Genomic DNA, 20,626 nt, shown 5'->3' on the forward strand with positions numbered 1-20,626 from the left:
CACATCCCACTGTCTGGACTGTTTTTAAAATATTGTTATCTGCTCCATACGCCTGAATTCTTTTATTTATTCATGTATGAGTGCCTTATGAGACATAGTTGGGTTTCCTTTAGTAATCGGAAGTGTGTAATTTCACAAAAAAAAAATGGCTGCGTAGTTATCTGTGCCCTGGTGCTTATATCAGACTTCTGTGTATTCAAGCAGCACTGTTAGACACTTCCTAAAAGTTATTTTTTCTTCTTCTTTTACCCCCATTCATTCATTATCTGTAACCCTTATCCAGGTAGGCAGTGGGTCCAGAGCCTACCTGGAATCATTGTGTCCACACAGACACAGGGAGAACACACCATAGTCAGTCACTCGGAGGAAACCCATGCAGACACAGGGAGAACACACCACACTCCTCACAGACAGTCACCCGGAGGAAACCCACGCGGACACAGAGAGAACACACCACACTCCTCACAGACAGTCACCCGGAGGACACCCACACAGACACAGGGACACACACCACACTCCTCACAGTCACCCGGAGGAAACCCACGCAGATACAGGGAGAACACACTACACTCCTCACAGACAGTCACCCGGAGGAAACCCACGCAGACACAGAGAGAACACACCACACTCCTCACAGACAACCACCTGGAGCGGGAATCGAACCCACAACCTCCAGGCCCCTGGAGCTGTGTGACTGCGACACCTACCTGCTGCGCCACCGTGTCGCCCCTTTTCCCCCCCAAATAAAGGGTATTAATCAAATGTTTGTTCCAATTTTCTACAACCTTGACTCTTCTAGGAAACATTTGCACTAGATTTTGGAAAATTACTGTGAGGATTTAATGATATTCAGCCTTTAGAACGGAGGTAAGGTACTGATGTATGATCAGTTCTAAATCACAAACACCACTCCATCTCATCCCAGAGTCACCACTCCAGAGAACACAATTCCAATGCTCCACAGTCTAGGTCTAAGTGGCTCCATATTCCTTTCACTGATGCATGGCATTGGGCATGGTGACCATAGGCTATCACGGAATATCCAGTTTCCTTTCCTGCATTTCTAAAGAGATTATCCACATTGTGTAGGTGTACAGTTGAACAGCTGGGTGCATGTTCAACAGGTGGGAGATCAACTAACTGTAGTACAAACCTTTTCTTTTGTAAATATGGTAGAACTCTGCTTATGTGACCTTTAACCCTAAACTTATTAATGAGGAACAGAGGATAAACAAAGTTTCACGTAAATGTTCCAAAGCCTTTGTGAAGACTAATTTCTGAGTTTGTAAAGGGACGCTTAGTTGTTTGGTGTCATTTGAGCAGAAAATTCTGTTACATAATGCTGGGATAGGAAGGGCCTTTGTCATGATCACAGTCCATTTACATCACTTTGCTTCAGTGGAAAACTAATTAACAGCACATTTTTTTGTGTTTTCTTTGCTGTAACACACCTGGCTCAGACAAGGAAAGCTCAGATGCTTGATTATCAACAGATTAGCGGTTTATATTAAAGCAAATCTCAACTGAAAAATCAATATAAACACTTTGTTATGAGGTTGGCCCTTTTTTATTCATTCATTCATTCATTGTCTGTAACCCTTATCCGGACACAGACACACACATTCACTCACACACTGACACCTATGGACACTTTTGAGTCACCAATCCACCCACCAACGTGTGTTTTTGGACTGTGGGAGGAAACCCACGCAGACACAGGGAGAACACACCACACTCCTCACAGACAGTCACCCGGAGGAAACCCACACAGACACAGAGAGAACACACCACACTCCTCACAGACAGTCACCCGGAGGAAACCCACGCAGACACAGAGAGAACACACCACACTCCTCACAGACAGTCACCCGGAGGAAACCCACGCAGACACAGGGAGAACACAGCACACTCCTCACAGACAGTCACCCGGAGGAAACCCACGCAGACACAGGGAGAACACAGCACACTCCTCACAGACAGTCACCCGGAGGAAACCCACATAGACACAGGGAGAACACAGCACACTCCTCACAGACAGTCACCCGGAGGAAACCCACGCAGACACAGGGAGAACACAGCACACTCCTCACAGACAGTCACCCGGAGGAAACCCACATAGACACAGGGAGAACACACCACACTCCTCACAGACAGTCACCCGGAGGAAACCCACATAGACACAGAGAGAACACACCACACTCCTCACAGACAGTCACCCGGAGGAAACCCACGCAGACACAGGGAGAACACACCACACTCCTCACAGACAGTCACCTGGAGGAAACCCACGCAGACACAGGTAGAACACACCACACTCCTCACAGACAGTCACCTGGAGGAAACCCACGCAGACACAGAGAGAACACACCACACTCCTCACAGACCGTCACCCGGAGGAAACCCACGCAGACACAGGGAGAACACACCACACTCCTCACAGACAGTCACCCGGAGGAAACCCACGCAGACACAGGGAGAACACACCACACTCCTCACAGACAGTCACCCGGAGCGGGAATCAAACCCACAACCTCCAGGCCCCTGGAGCTGTGTGACTGCGACACTAACCTGCTGCACCACTGTGCCGCCTCCCTTTTTTATTTACTTGTTTATTATTATTTTTTTTAGGAACATTTCTGGTGACATTAATTAGTATCTACTATTATATATAGTTAGACTTTTAAAAGTCAGGGCCATGGACACAGTTAAATGGAGTACATTTTCCTTTTAAAAGAAACTATCCTTTCAAAGTGATTTGTGGTTCAGAAGTATATTTCATTCCTGTCTGGGAATCCGAGTCTGGAAATAACAGATTTTTGTTTTATGACATGAGCAAATGTGAACGTCATCATCCTTAAAGGTTTTCCCTTATTTTCATAATCATCCATCTGTTCTGTGGAATGCTCTCTGTCCGTGGAATGTTGCAAAGGTAAACCGCTGTCCTGATTTGCTTGAGTCATCACAGGGAGAGGATTCCCATCCTCGCCCACGAAAGAAAACACTAACTACGTCTGATTGTATCCACTCCCTGCTTTAATCAGAAGGGAATGCAGGGTATGCTGGTGGGTGTTAAGGGATGCTAACCCCAGCTGAGGGGTTTCCAGTTAACTGTAGAAAAGGACATCTTGTTTAATGGAAGAGATATTACCACAGCTTTGAATAGATTCCAAAAGCCTTCTTTAACCCTCTCAGGTTTATAATTTCTGTGTTATGGGAATGAAAAAGGCTTAATGCTCTCGGATATAATAAAGTTAATAATAACACTGGTATCAATGTATTATTGGTATCAAAGATCTTTAATAGCATTAATAGATTTTAGTAATTATTAAATTATACCATAAATTTAGGGCATTTGTAAATCACCCATATTTTAAAGCTGATAATTATTAAAAAATATATATTTTTTGCTTGCTTATAATACTGGTAATACGCATACATTTATAAAGCTCTTTAATCTGATTATTGCCTTTCTTTTAATTGTGACAGATCAAGTGTATTCTGTTACAAACCAAGAAGTTTTAAAATAAATTAAAAATATATATATAAAATAAAATAAAAAAAAACATACTAACGACTTAATAAGGTTGATTTACAATGCCCTAAAAATATGTTCTAAATGTAATTTATAACAATGTATTCAATAAGGATATAAAATATTATAAAGGCAGTCATTTCTCAAACAGGCCTCGTATGGTTTAGATGTAATTTGAGCTGAGACACAGCCTCGTTATCTTATCTTCACTGTAGCTCCGTCATTTTCCTGCTCCGGAAGGAAAGTGAAATGATATTGAAAGTAATACGCAACCCACTGCGCGAGGAAAGAGGAAACTGAGCTGCTGCAGTGATTTTATTTCCATGAGTTCAAATGTACAAAGCTGAAAATCACTACTGACACCGAAGGGCATGTGTCCAACGCAGTTTAGTTTCCTTCTCAAACACACCTTAATCTGACAATTAACATGTCGTCGCTGTCCAAAGAAAAGCATGTATCTACAAAAAGGGTACCTTTAGAGAATAAGGGGGAAAAACATTGACTTTCAATGGAAGTAAATGTAAAATAATAATAATAAATAAATACGTAATTCTGGAGCATTTCTATTAGTCAATTCACCATGATATTTTCACACAGTGTGAAGGAATGACGCAGTAAAATAATATTGTATCTTCATTCAGGTGCCTATATATATATATATTTCTTCATCTCTTCTCTTTATCTTTGTTATTTTATTTTTTTCCCTCCATCGGTAAAGCGTTCTAGGATTTGTGAACGGCGATATATGAATTGATATTATTATTATTATTCCGTTCTCTGTTCCTGTCCCTGCATCCAACACGAACTCAAACTCCCAGAATCCTCAGGGGAGTCACGGGGTCTGAGACACTGTCTCTAGACCAATCAGCGGAGACGACAGTGCCCTCCCGCCCCTGAACCCTCATACTATTCGTTGCGCCTGTTCATGTGCTCTTTAAGCATGGATAAGTATTACATGGGATTTTCCCCAGGTGTTGAACATTTTGTAATGCACGTGTCTTTCTTGTGCCGCCTTTGTTTTACGCCTCATTTCTCATGTAGTTTTTATTTCTGGTTTAGCTCTCCAAGTATATTTGTTTTGATTCTTAGATTGTCCTTGTGTGTTAAGCTAGAGTTTAAAGAGTTTACCGCACGGTCCTGCTTCATCTAACTTGAATAGATCTAAACACTTGAATAATAATGATAAATTAAATTATTAGCTGCAAATAATAGAATTGCACAGCTTTGGGCGAAACCTCATACCTAAAAAATGGTGACTTTGCAGCAAAATGAAACAAAACTTCTTAACTTGGACCAAAACAGAATTTATTTTGTAATGTACAAATAATGTTGCAACATTTTAAAAAATATTGACTCTGTCCAATGAAAAACATGTGTTTTGAATATAGTTATTTTAAGAGAAGCGAATAGCTTTCAATGGAAAGCCATGTAAAATATATTTATTCCAAATAATTTTGAAGCATTTCATTGGTCCATTTATCATGAATTATTCACACAGTGATTTGCGATGAAAATCTGCTGTGTTATGATGTAGAAAACCTAAAATCCACAAAAATTGAGATACACATTTTCTTTGGAGAACAATGATACAGAAAAAATAAATCAGAGAGCAGTGACATTAGTTAAATATTTTATTATTGTGTAAAACCTCACACAATACTTCACAATAAAATCCTATAAACCTTTAAATGCACAACATATCTAAGGTTTTCAAAAAAGTGACTAAAGCCATAAACATTTAGTCAGAATCTTGATCTGAGGAACATGATAAAAACACACAATTATCTATAAATAAGATAGTGCTAAGTGTACTTTCTTACAGTAACATACTGCATAGTTCATAACCAGAGCCGATCTGTGCTCTCTAATCATTGATTATGAAATTAGCTGGCTTTAAAAGAGCTATAAACACAGCTTAACACATAGTAATATATCTCTATTTATATGCAATATCCATAATTGCAGTTTGTCTTCAGACTGTGCTTTTAAAGCCAAATTTCCCTTCTTTAAATTTGCACAGGAGCTACAAGACTAACATGAAAGCTGTGTACACCAGGTAGCATTGTGCAAATTCCCGTAATCATCACACAACTGGTTCAACCTTGTATAAATGTGTGTGTATGTGGTTATTGACACTGTGAAAAACTGTATCAATAAATGGCCCTAAATTGCAAATAAAATTCATTCAAAATTACTGTTTTTAACTCTGCTGGTAACAGTACGCCATTCAGAGGCACAAAAATATATAAGCTAGCTTATTGGAATTTATTCAATAACTCAACAAAGTTCATGGGTGATATATCGGCATAAGCTTATGCCTGAATCTGGTGACTATTACATTCCAGTATATTTTATTTAGCCTCATAGCTCCAGGGCAAAACTAAAGAAGCAGACACCAAACATGCTTCAGCTGACCAAATATATCCAGGTGATTAAATCCCAGTTTTGGTCTCATTGTTGTTGGTGGATTCTTTCCGATGAGCCAGGAAGGGATACATGCATTTATCGGCACCAAGGAAGCGGTACATACACACAATGGCGTCAAATGGCAAAACCCTGCATTCAAAAGAGAAATAAATATATGCTTTGAGGAAAAAGATTGCTACAAAATGTAACATAGATATATATTTATGGTGATTAAAATTGTAAACTGATCTGCGTTCAGTATAAAATAACAGTTAAAAAATAAAACAATATTATCTACATTCAGAACGGGAGAAACAATGGAATATGGTAAAATTATGTTCTATAAATAAAGCTACAGTTCATGAAGCCATGAGGGGTATCATCCCAGGGACAATTCTTTTTTTCTTACTCTGTGTTGAATGGGGAGAATGGATAGTACGTACGTTTTCATGAAGTTGACCACGTACATGGCCCTTGGAGTGCAGACCATTGGCTGGTCGGTGAGAATGGCTCTCATCGCCTGATCTACACAATACTCCGGCTTTAGCGGGGGGAAGAAAGGAGCTATTTCTTTCCTGTACATAAGAACAACATAGAATTTTAAGCAGACAAATCAAACTCTGGTTCAAAAGAATATAAGGCTATAAAGTAAAACCAATATGTTTGCAGATTCACGATTCTCATACGCAATTACAAGGCATAGTTTAAGTATACAAGAGTACATAAGATGTAAATATTAACTGATATTTACAGTATATTATCATGTAATAGCTTATTCATGATGTAAATGAAATATTAATCGTAATCATATCTGGTGGAATTACAGTATTGAATTTCACAAACCTGATTTTGCAGCCTTTGAACATGCCCGTGTCCACCAGGAATGGACAGACCAGGGTCATTTTGATCCCATCTTTAGAGGCCGCCTTTAATTCATGACTTAGAGACTCATGGAAACCTATGGCACCAAATTTACTCGCACAATAATCCTGTAATAAACATGAGAAGAAACGTTCCAAAGTATTAGATCTGCTCAAACATTCCTTATGATTACTGTTTTAGAATATGGGGTGTTCTAAAGAGAGACGGACTACACACCTCAATACCCGCTGTGGTGAACAGGCCCAAGGAGCTGGCCACTGTTACAATGTGTCTTTGATTTAACTCCAGCATCTTGGGCAGAAATGCCTTGGTCGTCTGGAAAACACACAAAATGTTAACACTGAAGACTTTGTGAACACTGCAGGGGGAACTAGGTTTGAGAGACCACTGATTTTTACAATCAGCCTGTAAGGATATGTGTTGGTGGTTAGTCAGTGATTAGTTTAATAAAGCGGTGGACATTAGAAGCATCATGTTCTGAATATCCACTAAATGCATGAAATCTACAATTTTTAATCAGATTTGAATCTAATTACACACGTGGCTTGAGTCTAATCAGAAACAATGTGGTCAATCAGACTGTAAAAACATATATACAAATAGAATTGACTGACAGTCCATATTCTGACTAACAGTAAAGTGAACCCCCCCCACAAGCCAAAATGAATGGAGTAATAGGTAACACTCTTTGTCACACTCTTATATTCATGCCTTTTATTTACATAAGAGCCATTTGGAACCATTTACTCACCCAGAAATGGGCATGGCAGTTGACCATCATTGTTCTTTCAATGAGTTCATCAGGACACTCGAGGAGGTGATGTCCCGAGACCACTCCGGCATTGTTGATGAGCAGCGTGACATTGCCCACCTCCTTTCTCACTTTCTCTGCTGTTGAATACACACTCTCCCGCTTACTAACATCACACACGTAAGTGTAAACCTTGGGCTGGATTAATGGCAAGTCCTGAACACCATCCCCAGACTCTACAAAGAGACAAAACATTGTTCACTATAAGTTAGTTCAATATTGAGGTAAATACAGGTTGCGATCGTCCACCTGAACAATGGTCATTGCCAAATACACATAGGAGTATTGCCCTCAGCAGAATTTCTTTAAGCTGATTTAATTCAAATAGAGCACAGAATGTAACAAAACAATAAAAAAGAAAGAAAGTAATTCACATATCGGGGATGAACAAAAAATGTGTCTATACAATGGTTAGGACACAGACAATTTATCTTGTCTACTTAATCAATAGTGTACCTAATTCTGTGTGGAACAATAAGTTTGTTCCCTGTGGAGGATTAACTGGTTCTTAGAAAAACAACAAGAAAAAAATGTAGTTGATTAATTTGTCCAAACAAGGCTAATATTAACTCTACACTAGAATACTAAAGGAGAAACATGTTAAAAAGTTTAGTTTTGCAAATAGATCAAATCAATTATAATGCACATTTATGTCAGACTTCACTCACATTAATAATGTAATGTTAAATATCGAATGATAAACCCCCGGTATCTTTGATGACCATTAACAGTTCACTTCCAGGCGAACGAATAATGGTTGAAATGTTACTGTTTAACTAGGATTATCAGTTTCAGATCTGAAATGCCTGATCCCCGATTACCTTTGAACGGAACCCGGTTTCGGTAAATGTCCCGCACCATCTCCGCCGTCTCCTCGTTCCCCTCCCTGCTGATGTCCCACAGAACCAGACTGGCTCCTCTCCGGGCAAAACCCAAGGCAAAGAGCCGACCAAGACCACTCCCGGCGCCTGTAATCACACACACTTCTCCCTCCACACTCTTCTCCCGGGGCTTTACAAGCCATTTGGCTGCGGCCAAAACAAACGACCAGACAACTTTAAAAGACACAACAAACAATTCTACTAATATGTTCATTTTGAACGCGCACTTTAAAATAAAGTCGGTTGTAGAATATTGCACGATTAACGCGTACTAAACAAACTGTCGTGAAATAAAGCACTAAAACTTGTCCTAAAATTGCGAGCAAAAAATATTCTGCACCAACAAGTTCCAACTTGTTTCTGTCTTCTGCTCTGAAAAGCTTGGGGCATCCAACTTTTAACACACTCCTGCTTTGCGTAACCATAAATACATGAAACGTAAGGCAGACTTTAACCATACCCTTATTCCATGACTTTTAGTTTTCCAGAGCAGATGATTTGTAGATCAGAACTTTTTTTTTGTTTAATCATACAGTATGCCCCTATGTGGTATTTGAAAGGTGGAGTCACGTTTAAGACCACCAGTTTGTGATTTTTATAACCAAATATATGTTGTTTATACATGTATATAAACCCCAGCAGCACTGTGTCTTATACTTGTACCACCGTATTTCACATATTACCAACGACCATCCACCCAAATAAATAATACCCGCTGTTGTGGAGGTCTTTGAGGGTCCTGGCTATTGAAGGTCAGGCTGAAATGGAGCTATGTAAGTATGCAGAGCAACAAGTGTCTGTACCTGTAAAATTATAAAGTGCAGTTATACGGTGGGTGGAGAGGATTCATAAAAAGGGGCTGTCATTTTAATAACGTGGCTAACGGTTAATGCACTAGTTGAGCGGGTAGTGCACTTCATAGGGAACATGGAACAGGGAGCCACATTATTATTTAACGGTCACCAAACCGGAAGTGTATGGTGAGTATAAGATGTCTTCTGCGCATGCGTGAAGTCCTCTTTCACTGTGGGGATAATGGCGGACGAAGCGTAAGTGAAATGTCTTGTCGTTTTAATCTTATAACATCGGATTCAGCGCTGTGCGTTTGTGCTGTTTCGCAGAGTGCAAATACAGTAAAATCACTTATATTGGAATTAAAGTTAGAATTGGTCGGAAATTGTAAAGATAAGGCTTATTAAACTTGGTGGTAATGATCACAGGGATTCGGCTAAGTGAGGCACCAGCAACGTGTGATAAAATGGCCTGAAGAGACATGAACTGCTTTTTAAACCTGTAGTCCCGACCTTAATAAATAAAAAAATGTTGCATATGGTTCTTTATCCTTTCAGTCCGTTATTATAGAAAAGTGTGTTTTGACTGCTAGCTCTTAAACAAGGCCGGTTTTGGAATCGTGACCGTTTTCTAGTGTATAATCTGTCAGGAGCAGTGGGACACAACTGATGAACATTACTTGCTCAATGAAATGCTTTTAGTTTTGCCGTAAAGCTGTATTTTCATTGTCTTAGAGCAATTCGTAGCCTAGCATCCTTTTCACATAGTAGTGATTGAATTGACCTCTTTGCGAAGTCTTAAGTTAAATGGAGACAAATGTTTCATCAAAACGCACATTTTAGGCGTAAAGCGTTCGTTTACAAGTAATGCTGTGTCAACCTTTGTTTTAAAGAAGCATTCCATTTTGTAAAATAGTTATACGTCAGAAATACTATTTTGTCAACTTGCATTTGGCCAGGAACTGAAAAAGTCTTTAGCATTAGGTAGTGCTTTAGTGTGATTATATAAACACAACTTTTTTGGGGTAACTTTGAGACATTCAAACACACCGTAATCAATATTCAATAATCATCAATATTGATTCTCTACAGTGGGACATTATACATCTTATAAATTAAATGATTCCATTTCTGTGTTGTCACTTGGTGGCAGTCTAACCTTATGGTGTATTTGTTGTGTGTCTGACTACATGTACGCTTATGAAATTGTGCTAAGATGCTTGTTTTATTTACTTAGAGAAAAGAAGAAGGCTCCCTCTGTCCCTGAAACACTCTTGAAAAAGAGGAAGCGCTATGCTGCTGTTAAGGCCTTGCGCCTCAAGACACAGCTGGCTCAGAAGAAGGTGAGATGCTGAGGAGGGAAAGATTTTTTCCAGCTGTGTTCAGAAGCTTGCCCTTGTGGCTGGAAGATTTTGAGAATTTTCAATTGTGATTTTTCAATCCAGTATTGCGTACCTGTCTGTCACATGTACTTGACGAAAGTGTTCAGTTCTGCCTGTACCTAGAGAAACTGATTATTTTTTCTTCTCTCCTCAGGCCCGCAGAGTCACAAGGAAGCTCATCTTCAAGAGAGCGGAGAGTTATCATAAAGAGTACAGACAGATGTACAGGCGTGAGATCCGTCTGAACCGGATGGCTCGTAAAGCAGGCAACTACTATGTCCCCGCAGAGCCCAAACTGGCTTTTGTTGTTAGGATCAGAGGGTAAGGACCTGTGTGGGTTTGTAATTTCTGTTAAAGGAGTGTTTCACCCCAAAAAGTTCCCAGTTCTGTATTATTGTTTTTTTCTCGTGTGACATTTAAACCAGAAATTTTGGCACAGTGTAAAGGGCAGCTGATATTTTCAAATGATGTCAAATTGAAAAGCAACTAAAGATTTTTGGTCAATGAAACAATGATATATTCCTTTTTTGGGTGAAGTGTTCTTTAACTCTTAATAACATGGTTATATTAGTGGTTAATGATGCAGCTCTTTTTTCCCCGTCTTATCGACCATGGTGATTGCTCTGATCTTTAAGCCAATTCTTCTGAAACCACTCAGGATTCTGAATGGAGTTGCTACCTAATCCTTGTAAAGAGTAGTAATACAGTTGTCTTTTTATTTGTTCCAGAATCAATGGTGTCAGCCCAAAAGTCCGTAAAGTGCTGCAGCTCCTACGTCTCCGTCAGATCTTCAATGGCGTCTTCGTCAAGCTCAACAAGGCCTCCATCAACATGCTCAGAATTGCTGAGCCCTACATCGCTTGGGGGTTAGACACTCAGTTTAATGTTTATATTTAAATTAGGCATGAATATTCATATCACTGCAAAAATAGCAGGGTTACAGATTGTGCTTATGTTGATTTAGCCAGATTTCCTGTATAAAATAAATGCTTTAGTGTTATTATGCTACATTTTGATAAGCGTATAATGGTTTAGAAACATCTGTTTAATTTATTTTCTTTTAATTTTTGTTGAATCAATGTAAAACGAGAAAAATCTTAAATATATTAGAATTTAAAACACTTGTTACGCTGCAATAAATGTATCATTTAAGGGTGATTTGTTAACTCAATTTTTTTTTGTCTTGTGCAGTTATCCCAACCTGAAATCTGTGCGTGAGCTGATCTACAAACGAGGTTATGGCAAGATCAATAAGCAGCGCATTCCTCTGACAGACAACTCTCTCATTGAGAAGAGTCTTGGTAAATATATTGTTTATTAAATGTTATTCATGTTTCAATGGGAGTTAGTGAGACTTGTGCCTTTAACATTGTGGCTGAGGTGCTGTTAATGTTGGATATGAAAATGATAGGATAGTAGTAGTCAGTCATTGTTACTTTTAGAAACTTTTTACCAATAGAAAGTAGCACAATATAAATCTTGTCTCGCAGTCAGTCACCAGCCAGGCTCATATTCACAAACTCAGTTTAGATCAGATCCCTCCATACTCCATAACCATACAATAAAAGACTCGAAAGATCTGGGATTTAAAAAAAAAAAGTAGGAATTTAAAGCTCTCAGCTTCCAAGCATCTTTCCAGGAATTTTAAGCGGCGTTATATTTGATGCATTGCTAATAGTGCAAGGGTTTGTGTGCCAAAATGAAGCAATAACAGTGCTGATTTCTTTTCTAAATAAAGCTGTGTTGTGAGCAAGGATGGTTTTATTAAATCAACAGCACACTTGATTTAACGTAATGAAGTGATTTATTAACTGCTTAAACTAGCTGTTAGTTAATAACCGTAAATAATACTGGACTTCCACAGGGAGAGATGGAAAGGGTTAAACTAACACTTTCCTCCACAGAATATCGAACTTACTGCAATAATGGGATTTGATTTCATGCTAATATTAGAGTTTTGATCAAATTAACTTGATTTTGAATGAGGCCCGATGACTTTTTAGTCACAGACTGATTTTGCTAAGACTGGACTTTGCAGGGTCACTATTTGCATGAGCAAAGACTACAAATTTGTGATTAATATTAAACGCAAGGCAAGAAATAGACAGAGTAAAGACCTCTCTCCTGACCACCTTACACCAAACAGTCAGGATCTGCAGCTCTAAAGAGACTCTGGATTTTTATTTTTTTTTTTTTTGAGACATTGGACATTTGTCTGCAACAGTGAAACCGATTGAAATGTCATTTAGTGTAAGCCTGGCGTGAGGAGTTGTCTGCAGTCATCAGCTTCTTAGGTGGTTTTTCAATACACTCCATGTGTTTTCTAAAAGTTACGAGTGTAGCATCCAGCCTCATGGAGAGCTTTATTTCACTTTAAGTTCATTCAGTTGCACTTCATCATAAATCAGATTGGACTGAACTGTAAGACTTGGATGCAGCTTGAGAGACGTGGTGGTACAGAAAGTCGGCTTGTGGATGTTAGCAAGTTAACCTTTAGCAGGTTTTTCTGGCAAATCTATGTTTGTCTTGTTAGGATTGCACATTTTTAATGTGGATAACAAACAGATTGATACACTCCATAGGAGGGTTATGTATGTGGATTTTGTCAGTTAATTGTTGCACGCTTAGGTGGCTCCTGTTAATTTAAGGCATGTACCAATTTGCATCAGCTAATCTCACATTTAAATTGACATGGTTGTGTGCTTGTTCCCAGGTCGTACTGGAATCATCTGCGTTGAAGATTTGATCCATGAGATCTACACGGTCGGAAAGAACTTCAAAGCTGCCAACAACTTCCTGTGGCCCTTCAAGCTTTCTTCTCCTCGTGGTGGCATGAACAAGAAGACCACGCACTTTGTGGAGGGTGGAGATGCTGGAAACCGTGAGGACCAGATCAACAGACTCATTAGGAGGATGAACTAAGCCCAGAAATGGTGAGCTTTACTCCGTCAGAAATGAGTGCAACAGACTTGCCTCTTGTATATAATTTGATTCATAGCAATCAGTGATGCAATCACTAGAAGTGACCATGCAGAGAACAGGTGTGGTTTAAACCCCCTTTTCCCCTTCAGCATCTGTGGCTTATGTTTTCCTTCTGGTCCTTTATTTCTTTACTTTGTCATTCTAATATGGAATTTTGAGCTTAGCTTAGAGTTTACGATGGTTAGTTTTCACACCACTATGAGCACTCCGGTCCTGGAAGGCTTGTGTCCAGCCACCCACCAAACCTGGAAATTAACAGATGAGTTGATTCAAGTCTGTGTGAGCACCACACAGTTCTGCACAGCAGAGTTGTGCACCCCTGTATACCTGGTTCTGCTGTCAGAACTGGATTAATGCAAAAAAAGACTGGCTAGTTTTAGGAGATTTTAGGGTTGGTGCTTGGCGGAGATACATTAAATCGATAGTGTGTTGTGTAAAACTAATGGGGCCAGCTAAGGGGGATTTAAAGTCACTGGGAACCTAAATCTCGCTTAATATGGCTCCTCTGGGCCTCCAATGTAGATGAATAAATTTGTTTCTTATGAATATATTCCCAAAATCTGATAAATGTAATCGAGTTTTCAGCTGTATTGCTCTCCTCTGGATGGAGAATGAGCAGCCAACTCGCAGAGTCTGAGCAAGCTCGCGCTTGAGGCCGGCAATTTTGTGCCTCGGGCCGAGCAAAGCGGTGTTCGATCAGGTTTTCCTATATTATCCAGTTCATTGCGTATCTATAAATCTATAAACCCTTCAGATCTGTAAAATCCAAAATTCTATACTAGTTAAAGGCAAAACAAAAATATAAATAATAAAACACGTCAAAATGTGTTCCCAGGGGATTTAAACGACTGGACTGTCATGTCTTGTCTCATTTGATGCAAAAACATGGGCACAAGTGAAGTATGATGCTTGACATGACAGTCTTTGTTTAGTTTATTTACAAAATTAACTACAATCTACAACGTAAAGGCCTGAAAATTTGTGTTGTAATCCCCCACCTGTTTCCTTTGAGTTCCAGTTCATTGGGGTGTGCTTAATGAAATTAATCCTTTTTTTAAACATAGTTGTAGGCGTCTTAGTGATGGAACTTTTGGTGGAAATGTCAGTGATCAGAGGCAATTTGACGGAAAGTTTGATTTAAAGTTGCTTGCAGCATATTATCCCATCACTTAAGTTATTGGCATTTCATGCAGAGTTTCAGAACTGATTTCCATTCTTTTTGTAGCAGAATATCTGAAGGTCACGCTTTCCACAAAAAGCATTTAATTCAGCACTCGTTTTTCTTCAGAGTCAGTAACGAGTGGTTATTTACAGCTGACTGAATTTGGTTTGGATTTTGAGTTTTGTACAGGTACACTTGTAGTAATTTGTGCTTTAGATATATACTACTTGTCATTGCTACGTACAGATGCAGCATTAACTGTAAATACTGAAGAAACACTTGTTTAAAGGTTTAATGCTGAGGTTGTAATCACTTGGGTACTAATCTTAAACCTTTTTTTATTTCTTGACAGGTTCACAGACTTTTTCCATCAACAGAAAATAAAATATTAAATACACCAAGTGTTTTTGTTTTAAATTCTTTATCTTCTGAGTGCACCTTATCTACTTTTATAAAAGTGTCACCTAGCGGCCAATTATCATTTAGTAAAATAAGGACATTCCATTGAAAATAAAAGGTTGTCATTTTAGCAGCGATTATTTTCTTTACATTGTTCTGAATTGACCCAACTCCAAGGAAGACTGCTGTTTAGCTCCTTTTTAGTTTTGATTTGTAATTGTCTACACATTTCTAGGGAACATGGAAGTTAGTGTTAGAATACAACTGGTCCAAACCTCTACCTCAGCTTGAAACCACATGTGTGTGTAGTATTTGGTAAGTATTTACAGCATCGTTTAAAATGAACTAGTATGTTTCTGTAATAAGTTTGAAAAACTACATATGGAATATTTTGTTGAAATTCAGAAATTTATTACTTGTTTTCAATTCAGAACTTCTCTCGTACATAGGCTCGTTAATTGTATTATCTGACACGTCATATATTTGGAAAATGTTGAAAAATCAGTATGTGCAGAATCAGCAGAATTATACAATTATTCAATCAGTTGAACATTTCTGTACAAACACTTTTATTTGGTCTTTTATGGTAGTTTACTCTTTGAAACAATCCAGTCACTATTTTCAACTTAAATTGTTCTATAGAAATTACTACTTGCCACTGCCACAAAACTACCAACAGAACTTCAGGAAAAAAGACATCAGCATGAGAGTAAATGCAGAAATGACAGCTCCCAGTTCATCATGTACTCTGTACTCTACATTGTGCAGGTTATATATATAAATATATCCATTAGGAGGGTCTTCTCCTGTTACGGCTGATAGGGTTCAACTTGCGTTGTAAATATGAAGACTAATAGTTCATTTGCCTTGATGGGTTTTCTTATTTTTTTTTTTTTTCAAGATTTTATTTTTTTTCTTTCCCTGACATCAATGCAATGAATAACATGAGGTGTGTTGCAAAATGAAAAAAAAAAAAAACCTCTAAGAAGCCATGATAATAATTAGTGCTTTTCAAGTTATAATACAAAACCTGAGAACTCAACTGTACTTGCATATTTACTCTATAAAAGTAGAATTTTCTGTACAGATACAAAGCCAAATATCTTAACACCTTCTCATAATTATTTATGAAAAGGCACGCATAATTTAATACTCAAAGCAGGAAATAGGATCCTGCATGAAGTGTCTTAAAAAAAAAAAACATTTCCACAAGCAAGAACCTCTGATCAGTACTTCAGTTGTTGTAAACTGTAGACTATCGCGTGTCATTAGTATACAGTTCGTGTAACTCCCAAACGTGTATATTTCTGATGCCTGTAAAGCAGCTTTTGTGAGAGTTGGGATTTATCTCTACTGTATGACATCCTTTTCACACACAAATCTAGATTACTAAAAAAAAAAAAAAATTCATCCCACAGATATCTCATGCTGTCTTTCCTAATATAAATATAAAGTGCCATTTTCTTCCTTCCAGCAGAGGGCGCTGCTGGCTCTCTCTGGATACTCCCCTAATTAGCGATTTGTTCTTTCCCAGATGTTCATGAAAATAAAAAGGCAACACATTACAGCAGTGATCTTTTCAGAAAACCTCCAAGGTCACTGTTTCTGTCCGCTGTGTTAAAACGTTCTGGACCATCTGTAATACTTGTACATGCATTTGTACCATTTCCACCCAGTAATCAGTGGGCCTGGACGTTTGTACTCTTAATATATGCTCAATGGATGAAGACTATCATGCTAACATAGATATCTGATGTTTAATAATATTTTTGTTCTTTTTGGTCTCCTATGTTGTGCCTTGGGGACTTGATAAAGATCATGTCCACTGTTTCTCACGGAGGTGAATTCATCTTAAATTGCCTCAAAACTTGCTGCTGAGGCTTAGCACACACCAAGAATTCACAGAATAAATTCATGAAGGCATATTTTGTGAGTTTTTCAGTGCTCAGATTCAAGTCCTGTGAACTCGTTTGCATACGGTGGCAGCACTTTGACAGTGAATGGATTACTACTGAACCCGAAATAAACAACATTGCCTACTGTTTGCATCAGGACTTGACAAGAAGCCATTTGTGGGCGCCTGCCTCTTACAATCTGTTGGGTAGACACCTAATGTCAGTTTTATCACTGGCAATAAATCTGCTTTATCGTCATATTCTGTATGATCTGCGCCTCAGATTTCGGACTTGTTGATCCAAACAACTGAAACGTGGAAAAAGAAGAATAAAGTAACAGTAATGTTCATTATTGTCCTCCCATTCTTTATGTCATACTTGGACAGGCAAGCACACCATTCCATTAAGGTGTGGACAACATGAGACCCTCTGCAGAAATGCAGTCCCATCAACACCGAACAGCAAACGTTCTCTCCTAGATAAAGACATCATCCTTGCTACACCTGAATGTCAGTGTGCTTGTTCCAGTGCTTAATAATCGCTTGATGCCGGTCCATGTGTATCTACAACATTTGCCACCACCCTAGCATCACATGCTGGTCTCACATGGTGGTGAAATATTTCCATCCCCTGTTGGTTTGAGAATATCTGGTGAAAGGAGATGGTTGACAACCTTCTGTCCACTTTGACTGCTTTCAGATGCTCCCTCCATGCTGCTGGCACCCGTCAGACCAGGGGAACAGTTCAGTGCAGACTTGGGTGAAGCCGGAGATGCCGTCGCTGACCTTTCAACATGATTCTTTCCTCTCTGGTTCTCGCCAGAGGAGGGAACAAATCCTGGTGACCTCATTGATCCTTCACCTTCAAAAACTGTCCCTGGAGACTTTGGGCTTTGCCAGGATTGTGGTGTAAGTGTTGCCGTATCTTCAGTTACCACTAGATGCAGGCTGGATGATCCTTCCTCTCCAGATTCGCTTAAATTGACCTTGAGTCCCTTGGCTTTAATGGGATTGTTTGGAGTCACCCTTGGAGAACTCTTGATGTTTTCACTGCTCATGTCAAAACTTTGGTTCTCCTCCCCTTGGGACAGGGTGCTGCTCTCAGGCTTGTACTGGACAAACTCGTAGAGACCCTCTTTAATGATGGTGGGTTGTTTTGCCTTTTCATTTGCCCTTGTGTCCAAGGCAGTGATCTGACTGAGATCTAGAGGCGGAGGAGCACGAGGGTGCCTTGACTGCATCCCAGTCACGTTTGGGAGCAGTGCTGTTTTCTCCACTTCACTGACGTCTGTGGTGCAGCTTGCAAAGCTGTCAATACTTGACAGGCTTCTGATGTCGGTTATAGGGCGTTCCTTTAGCACCGGTTCTGACTGAACCACCTTCATCTCCAACTTCTCTTCCCTGCTCAACTTAATGCCTCCTTTCTGAATCAGCGCACCAGTGCTTGCAGCAGCAGGAGCAGTTGTCATCTGGTTATACATCTGTTCCAGAGACTTTGCATTCAGCCTCTGAGGGCTTGACCCTGCCTTAATTAATCGTTCGGGAGATCCCAGCTGCGCCACTTCTTGATACTTTGTGTCATAGGGTTTGGTGATGGAGTCTGAGCTTTTTTCAAAGTTCCATCTGCTTGGAGAAAGATGATTGTCAGAGGGTTTCTCTTCTGTTTTCTCTATCACCACGTCCATCAGCTCCATGTTACGGACGAAAGCATCTTTCATGTTCATAGACACGATGCTGCCATTCCTCTTGGCCCTCTCCAGAGCTTCTCTGCGCTTTATGGCCTTCTCCTGCCTCTTCTGCTCTTTGTAGAACTCTGAGAAGTTATTGACAATAATAGGGATGGGCAGTGCGATCACCAGGACCCCTGCAATGCAACAAAGCCCACCTACAATTTTACCCAGAAGGGTTTGTGGATAGATGTCTCCATAGCCCACTGTTGTCATCGTAATTGTAGCCCACCAGAATGATGCTGGAATACTGGTGAATTTGGTGGCGTCTTCGTCTTTCTCCGCAAAGAATACCAGACTGGAGAAGATCATGATTCCCATGGCTAAGAACAATATCAACAAACCCAGTTCATTGTAGCTTCTTCTGAGAGTGAAACCCAAGGACTGAAGGCCTGTAGAGTGTCTGGCCAGTTTCAGGATCCTGAGTATTCTCATGATCCTGAAGATCTGGACCACTCGGCGAACATTCTGGAACTGTAGGACACTCTTATTTGACTCCGTAAGGAATATAGTGACATAGTAAGGTAATATTGCCAGTAGATCGATGACGTTCAGAGGACCTTTGAAGAACTTCCATTTGTTGGGAGAAGACAGGAACCTCAGAACGTACTCCATTGTGAACCACGCTATGCACACTGCTTCCACATGAGCAAGGCTGGGGTTGTCATTTGACTGTCCAAACTCATCGATGACTTGTAACTCGGGTAAGGTGTTCAGTGACAGGGCTATGGTTGAAAGAATGATGAACAGAATGGATATTATGGCCAGTACCTGAAAAGAGAGCGAGAGAGAGTTAAATAATGTGTGCCACATGCTTGCATTGTTCATGTAAACCATTTAACAATTTTAAAGGCATCTCAACATCTAGCCTAGTTAAGGATTTAATACTGATCTTTGTACACTGTAAAAACCTAGGACAAATCAAAGTACACTACCATATAAAACATGTTTCTCTGGTCTTTGAAAACATTCTTTCATTTAAAAACATTCCAGACTTCTGATTGGTGTGGCAGTCGCAGTCACACAGCTCCAGGGACCTGGAGGTTGTGTGTTTAATTCCCGCTCTGGGTGACTGTCTGTGAGGAGTGTGGTGTGTTCTCCCTGTGTCTGCGTGGGTTTCCTCCGGGTGACTGTCTGTGAGGAGTGTGGTGTGTTCTCCCTGTGTCCGCGTGGGTTTCCTCTGGGTGACTGTGAGGAGTGTGGTGTGTTCTCCTTGTGTCTGCTTGGGTTTCCTCCGGGTGACTATCTGTGAGGAGTGTGGTGTGTTCTCCCTGTGTCTGCGTGGGTTTCTTCCGGGTGCTCCGGTTTCCTCCCACAGTCCAAAAATACAGGTTTGGTAGGTTGATTGGCGACTCAAAAGTGTCCCTAGGTGTGAGTGAGCGTGTGGCGCCCCCTCCAGGGTGTATTCCCGCCTTGCGCCCAATGATTCCAGGTAGGCTCTGGACCCACCGCGACCCTGAACTGGATAAGGGTTACAGATAATGAATGAATGAATGATTGGTGGGGCATATTAATATAGTATTTGCTTCCACACCTGCAGTGAAAGCAGCGGTGACACCAGTGTTCCCCTTTCTCTATTAAATGTACAGGAGATGTACTGAGGGCTGCCTTATCGATTGTGTACAAATTTCATCACAGATACCTCTGGTAATAAGCACTGCCAAGCATTTATTGATCAGCTGCTTTGTTAGTTTATGGAATGGATGCCTCTTGAGATTTTCTAATTTGCTCGACTGGGTACTCAGATATTCTGGATCAGACTGAGTTCCCTCTCTGA

At 39.9% G+C, this 20,626-nt stretch overlaps 3 protein-coding genes and 1 non-coding gene across 4 annotated transcripts in view; 2 read left to right on the forward strand and 2 right to left on the reverse strand.

The window, feature by feature from the left end:
- Positions 1-5,294: 5,294 nt before the first annotated feature.
- On the reverse strand, positions 5,295-8,863 carry LOC136679109 (retinol dehydrogenase 10-B-like). Its single transcript, XM_066657411.1, has 6 exons — positions 8,453-8,863; positions 7,572-7,807; positions 7,037-7,135; positions 6,782-6,927; positions 6,382-6,513; positions 5,295-6,088 (listed from the first exon to the last, which is right to left on the reverse strand). Exons 1-6 carry the CDS (start codon positions 8,724-8,726, stop codon positions 5,965-5,967), a joined length of 1,011 nt encoding a protein of 336 aa, XP_066513508.1. The 5' UTR covers positions 8,727-8,863; the 3' UTR covers positions 5,295-5,964.
- A 658-nt stretch (positions 8,864-9,521) lies between these two features.
- LOC136678180 (large ribosomal subunit protein uL30) lies at positions 9,522-15,226 on the forward strand. The gene is made up of 7 exons (XM_066656110.1): positions 9,522-9,561; positions 10,541-10,646; positions 10,840-11,006; positions 11,414-11,551; positions 11,877-11,986; positions 13,399-13,618; positions 15,182-15,226. The coding sequence occupies exons 1-6, from the start codon at positions 9,548-9,550 to the stop codon at positions 13,605-13,607; spliced, it is 744 nt and encodes a 247-aa protein (XP_066512207.1). The 5' UTR covers positions 9,522-9,547; the 3' UTR covers positions 13,608-13,618; positions 15,182-15,226.
- Positions 11,253-11,342, forward strand: LOC136679852 (small nucleolar SNORD12/SNORD106). The gene has a single exon (XR_010796629.1). It is a non-coding gene; the product is annotated as a small nucleolar SNORD12/SNORD106 (small nucleolar RNA).
- Positions 15,227-16,872: 1,646 nt separating the features above from the next.
- The window catches only part of LOC136677968 (potassium voltage-gated channel subfamily B member 2-like), a 33,482-nt gene continuing 29,728 nt past the window's right edge, over positions 16,873-20,626 (reverse strand). Inside the window, exon 3 of the mRNA XM_066655692.1 lies at positions 16,873-19,620. Coding sequence (XP_066511789.1) covers positions 17,713-19,620 — 1,908 coding nt within the window. The 3' untranslated portion in view covers positions 16,873-17,712. The remainder of the gene's footprint in view (positions 19,621-20,626) is intronic.

The sequence above is a fragment of the Hoplias malabaricus genome, chromosome Y (assembly GCF_029633855.1).
Source record: "Hoplias malabaricus isolate fHopMal1 chromosome Y, fHopMal1.hap1, whole genome shotgun sequence".
NCBI lineage: Eukaryota > Metazoa > Chordata > Actinopteri > Characiformes > Erythrinidae > Hoplias > Hoplias malabaricus.

Bases quoted from the DNA above. Each gene is read 5' to 3' on its own strand.
- LOC136679109 (XM_066657411.1), bottom strand. From the start codon at position 8,726: ATGAACATATTAGTAGAATTGTTTGTTGTGTCTTTTAAAGTTGTCTGG. The intron at 7,808-8,452 runs GTAATCGGGGAT...GTCTCTTTGTAG, and splicing joins AAACCGGGTTCCGTTCAAAG to AGTCTGGGGATGGTGTTCAG. The intron at 7,136-7,571 runs GTGAGTAAATGG...TGTGTTTTCCAG, and splicing joins ACTGCCATGCCCATTTCTGG to ACGACCAAGGCATTTCTGCC.
- LOC136678180 (XM_066656110.1), top strand. The intron at 10,647-10,839 runs GTGAGATGCTGA...TTCTCTCCTCAG, and splicing joins CACAGCTGGCTCAGAAGAAG to GCCCGCAGAGTCACAAGGAA. The intron at 11,552-11,876 runs GTTAGACACTCA...TGTCTTGTGCAG, and splicing joins GAGCCCTACATCGCTTGGGG to TTATCCCAACCTGAAATCTG.